Raw genomic sequence first — 9,523 nt, 5'->3', positions numbered from 1 at the left:
ATAGACAATTTATTTCCCATTCTACAAGGTTAAATATCTGTGAGAAAGTAACGTTATGTTTCTTCAACAGGTGGCAGCAGTGGCAAGGAAGTAACTGCAACAAGGCGGACATGCATTTGAGCTTTGAAGCGCGGAAGCAGATAATTAAGTGGTACTGGAAGTTTGAGAATGTAGCTGTGGTTCGAAGACAGTGGAGAAATGAGTATGGTACAGAACCACCTTCAAGGTTAACAATTACACGTCTACAAGACAAATTCGAAATTCATGGAACAGTGAGTGATGTGCATAAAGGTCGATCAGGGCGACCTCGTACAGCTACAAGTGATGATTCCACAACTGCGGTCTTGGAACTGTTTCAGCATTCGCCTCAAAAATCTTCACGGCAAGCGGAATGTGAGAGTAATGTAAATGCTAGTAGTGTGCTACGTATTCTGAAGAAAGGCAAGTTTCATGTGTACATTCCAAAGCTGGTGCAACAGCTAAGTGACGATCCAGATCGAAGGTTAGAATTTAATAATGGGTTCAGGAGATGGTGTGACGTGAACTGGGATTTATGGGTAGCATAATTTGGTCGGATGAAGCCCAATTCAAACTCAATGGAACTGTCAATAGGCACAATTGTGTGTATTGGGCTGAAGATAATCCTCACATTACAGTTGAAAAGACTGAATTTGCCTGGTGTAGATGTGTGGTATGGTTTGTCTGCAAGGGTACTCACTGGGCCTTTCTGCTTTGAAGGTACTGTTACTGGAGAAATGTACCGAACAATGCTTGCTGACTCCATATTCCCTGCCATTCGTGCATTATACGGTAATGATGAGTTTTATTTCCAACAAGATGGCGCCCCGCCGCACTATCATAGGGATGTACGAGCATACCTGGATCACAATGTGCCAGGCCAGTGGATAGGACACAGGGGACCAATCAAGTTTCCTGCACGCTCTCCAGACCTCACGCCGCTGGATTTCTTCTTATGGGGAACAGTAAAAGATGAGGTGTACAAACGTAAACCACGCAACCTGGACACACTTTGGAATGAGATTCAGGCGGTGTGCGCAGAAATCTCAATGGACACTTTGGTACGATGTGTGGAATCAGTGGTGACTCGTACTAAGAAATGTATTGATGCTGAAGGCCACCAGTTTGAACATTAATCACATTTGCAAAGTACATTTATTTTTCCAATTGGACTTTAAGCTTTCCATTTACAGAAATTTAACATTGTGGAACGGGAAATAAATTTTCTATGACGCTTCAAAGTGTGTATACATTTTTTTGATGCACCCTGTATAATTGACTCATTAGCAGAGAACCACCGCCACGAAGTTATAGGTCTTCCACTGTATCTGGGCTCAAATTAAAGCACACACTGCAGAGTGAAATAAAATGTCTACACTACAAGGTGCTGGTGAGAAGACTGTCATGCAAGTAAATACACACAAATGGAATGAGTTTGCAACCACATGCGAGTGAAGTCTACAGATAGAACAAAGAAGGCATAAGAGAAGAAACAATAATAAATATATAAGTTATTCAACAGATTTTGAGAGCAGCAGCACTGAAGATGATGCAGAGTCACCATGGCCACAGAATATCATTCTGATTGCCATAACTACGGTGTTTTGACTATCTCACAAGAAAATTAAAGATTAGGTATTCATTCATTACTACATATGTATGTTTTGTGGACTTTGCTGTTCCCTTCAACTATAGAAAAATTATTTTGTGCGAATAAAGAGGTGAACACTGCTAACTGGCAAACATATGGTCGAAAAGACATGTAGCTTTGGTACCGCTAAAAGCCTTTTGCATTTTGCAGGTGAAAGCTGACAACAGCACTGCCAGCTGTCAAGACTCTTTCGCTAGAGGGAAGGGAGCTTATGGTGTGAGGGGGTGGCAGCTGTCAAAGTAGAGCTATTATTGTTTATCGGTTGGTTTTACAAAGGAAGGGCGGGGGGTTGCATTTGATCTTCAGAGAGGCAGAGGTAAATGTCAAGGAAGGTGGCTTCATATTTGGAAAAGAATGTGACAAATTTGAAGTGGGCAAAGGAGTTAAGCTGCTGCAGGAAATGCAGTAGTTGCTCATTGTGAGTTCAGATTACAAAAATGACATTGATAAGTGTGTGTGTGTGTGTGTGTGTGTGTGTGTGTGTGTGTGTGTGTGTGTGTGTGAGGGAGGGAGGGGGCATGTGAGTGCATACTGAGTGAGGTTGCATCACTAGTGGCAAAAGGGATTCCAGGTGGAACAGTGATGAGAATGGTTTTTGGGCTTTCAAGGAGTTACACAGCATGGTAGGTTATGTCATGCTTGAAGGAGCTCATCTACTGTATTTACTCGAATCGAAGCCGCACTTTTTTTCCGGTTTTCGTAATCCAAAAAATCGCCTGCGGCTTAGAATCGAGTGCAAAGTAAGTGGAAGTTCTGAAAAATGTTTGTACGTGCCGCCACAACTAACTAATGCTGTCGAATATATGTAGCGCTACACAGGCATGCTTTGCAGGCACAAAGATAAATAATACGATGGACCAACTTTGTTTCGATTTGGAGGTGCGGCCTAAAACTTTTCTCCCCCCTTTAATTTCGAGTCTCAAATTTCAGGTGCGGCTTATATTCGGGAAAATTTTTTTTTCCTTGACTTCGAGTATCATTTTTCAGGTGCGGCTTAGATTCGAGTGCAGCTTAGATTCGAGTAAATACGGTAGTTAGAATGGGTAGTGTTCAGTGGGGACTCTGAAGACAGCTACAACAGTATAACTGAGATGGTCATTTTTGTCTACTTTGGGGGTACATGGGTCAGGAATTCTATGGAAGCAATTGGGGCTCCTTGTGAGAGGCCTAGAGTTTCAAGAACTGTCCACAGTTCAATCTGGATGGAAGGAATAGTGTCATTAGGAACAGTGTTTTATATTGAGTTGTCTGTGGGCTTGATGCCTCTTACTCCTCACAGTCAAGTTTTCACTATACCTATGACTCATTATTAGCAAACAAAAATGAGACCCTCCACATTTATTTCTACATGTTTCAACTGTCCAACAGTAACATTTCATTGCAAACAAACTGCTCTCTCCCAGTATTCCAATAAATACTGCAGCTTGCTGTACAAACATCTGACCTCATATGACCATTACAATTTCTAATCCCCCATTATGTTAGTGCTACTTATGCATATGAAAGGACATAATCCACATGAGGCTTCAACAGATGTATGTTTACACTTGCACACAGCTAGACTAAATCAGCTAATGATCTACTGCCTTATACAAGGAAACTGTACACAGAGATTACAGAAAATTCAATCTCTCTCATGGAATTAAGTAATTGGATACATAAAAAATCTCCTCACAAAGTGGCAGCAAAACACACACATAAAGGACTGTTGTGATTGGCAAGCTTTAGTTGCCAGTGGCTCCTTCTTCAGGCAGAAGGGTTGAAGGGGAAGGAGAAAGGGTACAGGAAAAGGACTGGAGAGGTCTCAGAAAAGGTGAAGTTTATGGGGAAATCACCCAGAACCGCAGGTGAAGGGAGACTTTCCCAAAACCTAACCCTTTTCCTAGACCTCACCAGCCCTTTTCCTTCACCCTTCTTCCTTCCCCTTTAACCTTTATGCCTGAAGGTGTCACCACTGGCTCTGAAAGCATGCCAATCACAACAGTATTTTATGTGTGTGTGCTGTCGCCGCTTGGTGAGTAGATTTTTTATCTATCTAATTAAATAATATTATCAATAATTGATTGTTTTTAATGTTAAATCTTTCTCATGATATACACAAAAGACTGCCACTTCAATAGCACATTATTTAGGTAACGTCTGGAATGTTTAGCAAATGATGTTACTTTGTGGGCAGTGGTTGAATACCTTCACACCTCTTATAGAATATCGTGTATCCAGTCTTGAAATTAGTGTTCATGTGGAACGGCATGCTTTAATATTTTTTCTCTATTTTTGGTTAAAAGTTTTGCAGCTCAATAACACAGAAATGATAATTGGTGAATTCTATTTTCTTTTTCTGTTCCTTATCTTTGTATTTTCCCAGGTGAAGAATTAAAAAATTAAGCTTCAGAATCCACATTTTTGTCAAAATGTTTGTCAACCCTGCAATGATTATCAATATTTCAGCAGCAAGTGAATAGATGATTCTCATCTCCATTAATATACATGTCTTACTTTGATCTAAAATAAATGTTACATCCTTTGTATTGTCACTCACATAGTACATGCAATAAACCATATGCTGCCTAACTGATGGAAATTAGCAGTCTGATCTAAAATCCGTAAACACAGTGAATTACAAATATAAAGAACCAGTTGAAACATTACAGTCCTTTGCTTAATCTTATCAATTAATTCTTCACATTACAAATATCAAGTTTTGCCCTCAACAGGGTACTTTCGAGCATCATTCTTAAACTGTCCTTAATGCATTTTACTGTTGTTGAGAAAAACCTTTGATGAAGAAGGGAAAACTGCAAGTCATACCAAATCAATAATTTGAAGACTTAAAAATGTGATAGTTACATCCATTTTACCTAATCACTTATTTCGATATTATTACAGGTGTCAAGAAGTGTGTATTACAAACCTTATTTTGTTGTAATTCACTCTGTCTCTGATAGAAAACTGTTAGCAAATAATTTACTTTGTTCACCTGAGAAAATATCACAACAATTGTTACTTCCTGTTTTTGAAGAAGAAACTGAGAAAATATCCAAAGAAGATAAATTCAGGGTTGAAAACTGTAACAATCTCAGTATTTTACATTTCCCTGGTACCTTTGTTACATTTTATTCTTGGCAGAAGGCATGTTTTTAGTGCTAAATTTTTTCTCCTGTAACCACACTATGTAGGAAATATAAGACATAGTACACCAGAAAACTCAAATTCACCTGTGGCAACATAAGAGGCTGTTTTTGATTTGGCTTTAATGATACATTAAATCCAAAACTGCAAATGTTGACACACTGGACAGTATTTCTCTAGATCACAGACTCTTAGAGACTTTCATTAACGTGTGTTGTGCTAATGATATTCCATGAACAAGTCTAAGTAAATTAACATGTCAAGAGGTCAAGATGAATCTATCAAATTTAAAAGTTCAGTACTAATCACTGAATTTTCCAAACTACAAATTCTGTAGAGAAACGTGTCAACTTACTAATACATATAAATTTCCTGTCAATACCACTAATTATTGCTCAAGGAATTCTATTTCTGTTTTAAAAACAGAAAGTAAGAAAAATCAAAACATATATTTATATACATGATTTTTAAAACATTTTACATATTAAAGTTACATGACAAAATAAGAAATTTATTTCTAAATAAATACTAACTTCTTTAGAATACAAACTCTTGTATTAACAAAACTTTTGTCCTTCATGTAGACATATATACGCACACACGTGCTCCAATAACAGTATTCTCATTTAACACATTACAAAACAAACTTAAGGTTCTTATATTCTACGTTATGTCGTTTTTAAAATACTGGTGTTCTTTATCTGGTTTAAAAATGTCTGCTCTAGATATACATGTTGTACAACAGCAATTGTAAACACAACCTATTTGTAATTTAGTTGCTTAGGAACACTGTAGGCCATTCTTTATGCTCCTTTGGAAGAGTGTGGCTGTACTTCATCACTATGACATTTAAAATATTCAACAATAAATGAGGTACAATTATTTTCCATCTATAAATAGTTAAAAGTTCACATTTTGCTTGGCTGAGGACTCAACTGAGGTCCCTCTTTCTTGAAAACTTTAATAAATTAAAATTAATTTACTGTGATCTTGATCTTACCACATTAATTGGGTGCCTTAATGCTCATTATTTCTGCCAACACACATTGTTCTAATACTTCTGAAAAAAGGTGCAATGAATTAGAGTAAGTATGCATTTCAACAATATGATTTGTAAAGACACTGAATGACCATTTTAAACAGAAAAAAGTACATAAAACATTTTACTGGATTGTGATGTGCATTTTTAATGACACAATGGACTCTCCAGCAAGTAAAGTTTGCATAACCTCCAAGCCGGAATCCTGCTACTATAAATGCAACTTGCTTTTATAAAATGCCTCAAAGGCAATGAAAGTCATGCCAATTGCAATAATATCCCATAAATTCTGGCCGTTCTAGCTGGATCTAGCACCTAGTTTCTTTAGTACACCAACACCTTTCTCCTGATATTCTTCATTGGTCATCCAGAACGTATCTCGATCTTTCATAACATCTGCTAGAACAGCTCCACCAATGAATACCATGTCCTTTCGCCGAGGAGGGTCTTCTATGCGTATTTTGAATTTCTGAAAAAATGGGATCTGTACATTAGTTTCAAGTTTTCAGGCATTGCCACACAAATGAATTAATATTATATATATGTAGTAGGCTGGTTACTGAAGACATATTTTAACAGTGACATTAAACACAAAACATCAGTCCAGTTGGACATGGTAAGGAAGAGGAGGAGTGGTGATCATAATGCAGGAAACTTTTCAAATTACGCCTGAAGTAATTCAAGGACCTTGACAATCTAAATCAGGACAGCCAGACAGACATGTAAATCAGTGTCCTGACAACTCTCAGTAACTGCCCCCTTTTCTCCTCTCCCCTGTTGTATTTTGAAGAACAAACAAATTGTAAAGGATTAAGTTTTATTACGATTTCAGTGCACAATTCTACACTTTTTCTTGCAATTACAGCTTTTACATCAATCTTATTCTCTCATTTTTTTTGATATACTGTAATACTGCACAACACAAAATTACTACAAAACCTTTTTCTGCAGTGAAAGAAAACATGGTAGTGAAGTTCTCAATCATCAGTCTTATGACTGGTTTGAAGACGTCCGCCATCTTGTCCTACCTTGTGCTTATCTTTTCATCTCTATGTAACTATAACACCAAACATAGTTTGTCACCTATTTTGATTATTATAGTCATGTTACTTCCCACTATTTTTCCCTTCTCCATCTCCTTTAGGTGCTTGAACTTCGTAGTAGACTTCCTACTAATTTGCCCTTTCTCTCCCAAATGTTTTTCATATATAGTTCTTCCGTTCTCAAAATGCGAAACCTTCCAGTTTCTTTGTCTCCACATTTCCCATAAATACAATACTGAGCTCCAGATGTATAGTTTTCAGGAATTATTTTCTCAGTTTTATATCAATATCTGATATCAGCAGCATTCTTACTGAGTAAAGCTTTCTTCACCTGTGCCAAACTTCTTCAGACATGCTTGATGCTTTAGTCATTCTGTGTAACCTTGCTTCAGACACAAAATTCTTTCACTTCCTCTGCCACTATGTCGTTTCCAATTTTAATGTTAAGCTAGCTGAAGTTCTGATTTCTAAAACTCTTCCCCCACCTTTACCTTTGTTTTCTTTAACCTTAGACTATATTCTGTGCTATGTACATTCCTTTTAGCAGGCCTTCCTTACACGTGGCTAGAAAGTCCACGTCATCTACAGAAGTCAGCATTGGTACTTGTTCCCTTCAACTTTATTTCTTTACTGCTTCTTTGATTTACAAGTTGAACAATAGTGGTGATAAGCTGCAACACCATATTTAACCCTTCTTAATAAGAAGTTTTCTTTCTTGACCTTACACTTTTATTGTAGCTGTTTTACACCATCTGTGGATTTCTGTATTAATCTTCCAAAGATAATGAATGTTAATCCACCTTACATTACCAAAGATCTTCTCTAGATCCACAAATGCACAAGCTATCCAGATTTTTCTTTAATCTGCTTTCTATTACCACAAACAAAGACATGTTAAAACTAAGTGTTGCACACACCGAACTACCTAGACACAACCCACAGCTACACGCTACCAGTACCTCTTTCCAACTTCCCAACTCTACAGATGTTCTGTGCATACTTTCATGTATTTATTTCTATAGTCTAGTGTTATGCTTATGGTTGTACAATTACAAAATTAATTATAAGTAACTTACAGATAATTTGTCAATGTCATTCTTAAGAACTCGTTCTAGGTACAGCTGCTTGATTTCCCTTTCCAGTCTGCTTGGTAAACCTGGGTACATGGTTGACCCACCAGATAACACTATGTGTTTGTATAATTCTGTACGCATATCAATGTCGGCAGCCTGGATTGTATTAAAAACCAACTCAGCAATTCCTGTAAAAGAAAAGTTGTATATATAGTCCAGTTACCTTTCTTATGTATTAACACAAATGTTTTAACACAGTTCTACGATGTGAGATTCCTATTTTGATTTGTTTCATATATGGCAATACATTCACTGGAGCTGCTACTGATGAAGGAGGAGGTGAACTTCTTGTACCCATAACATATACACCATCAATGCTGAAGAATATGATGATAATAGCATTTATGGGTGCTAAACATCTAATGTCCTTAGTATACATCCAAAACACTGAGATGTGATTAACAGCGATCAACAGTAAATAATTCTGAAACTCTCTAGCTGATTAAAATTGTAAACTAGACTAAGAAACAGTGCACACTATGCTGCAGAGTGAAAGATTCATTCTGGAAATAAATAGTTACTACAAGCAAACGTTCATGCATGTGCACGTGGAATGACTCCCCTCCCTCCCCCTTTCACTTCCTTTTCCACCCTCCCATCCCCTCCAAGCCAAGCACAGCCTCTAAACTCTGTGGCACCTCCTTACCCCACATCACCCACGAAAGATTGCTGCTCACATCTGACACAACTGCAGTCTGCAATTGGGCCTCAGTGATCAGACACAGTGGCGCAGAGAGAGAGAGAGAGAGAGAGAGAGAGAGAGAGAGAGAGAGAGAGATTGGGGGGGGGGGGGGAGTTGTGCTTTGTGAATGTGGGTGTTTTATAATCTCCAAGAATGACTTTGTCCAAAAGCTTAAATGTTTAGCAGACTTTTCATTGTGCCTGCCTGAGACTCAATACATCTATGTGGTAAATATTTTAATCTCTTTTAGAGTGATGTGTTTTTGTGTTTACCTACAGTAGTAGTTTCCATTTTTGTGTGTGCATCAGTCTCAAAAGGCATCATTCCCTACGAACAGTTACTGAAAAATGTTCTACAGGCGGCTCAGCGAAGACATGAGGTGCAAGTGAATGAAGAATACAATAAATTTTGTACTCATGTTACATAAAGAGGAGATCCTCACTGATGGGGATGAGGCTGGATATAAATACCACTGTGTCCAACAAGATTACTACATGGTGTACTGCATTGAGGTCTTCAAGCAGAATAGAAAGTAGATCCACAATCACAAACCATATCCATAAGAAAGTTCTATAAAGATGTAGCTGCCAAATTTTGCCTATGGCCCAGTTACTGAGACAAGTTTTAATGTATTGAGTGCTTTGAGGTATTGTGGTTTCGTATCTCCAAGATAGGACAAACAACATAAGCTTATCACTGGGAAAATAAAAATCCTTTGACAGGACTCATCTAAGATATGTTCATCCACACACAGATGATGCACTCTTGGGGGCAACTATTAACTACTCCTCAGTATGTTTCAGACTTGGGTATCACTATTTCCATCAT

At 37.7% G+C, this 9,523-nt stretch overlaps 1 protein-coding gene across 3 annotated transcripts in view; it reads right to left on the bottom strand.

The window, feature by feature from the left end:
* Positions 1-4,902: 4,902 nt before the first annotated feature.
* LOC126163097 (actin-related protein 2-B) overlaps positions 4,903-9,523 on the bottom strand; it is an 81,073-nt gene continuing 76,452 nt past the window's right edge. For all 3 annotated transcript variants that reach the window (XM_049920013.1, XM_049920014.1, XM_049920015.1), the window contains 2 exons: positions 7,957-8,141; positions 4,903-6,306 (listed from right to left, as the gene is read on the bottom strand). In XM_049920013.1, coding sequence (XP_049775970.1) covers positions 6,136-6,306; positions 7,957-8,141 — 356 coding nt within the window. In that variant the 3' untranslated portion in view covers positions 4,903-6,135. The remainder of the gene's footprint in view (positions 6,307-7,956; positions 8,142-9,523) is intronic.

This window comes from Schistocerca cancellata, chromosome 2 (assembly GCF_023864275.1).
Source record: "Schistocerca cancellata isolate TAMUIC-IGC-003103 chromosome 2, iqSchCanc2.1, whole genome shotgun sequence".
NCBI lineage: Eukaryota > Metazoa > Arthropoda > Insecta > Orthoptera > Acrididae > Schistocerca > Schistocerca cancellata.
The sequence above is the reverse complement of the archived record's forward strand: the minus strand, read 5'-3'. Positions and strand labels throughout refer to the sequence as shown.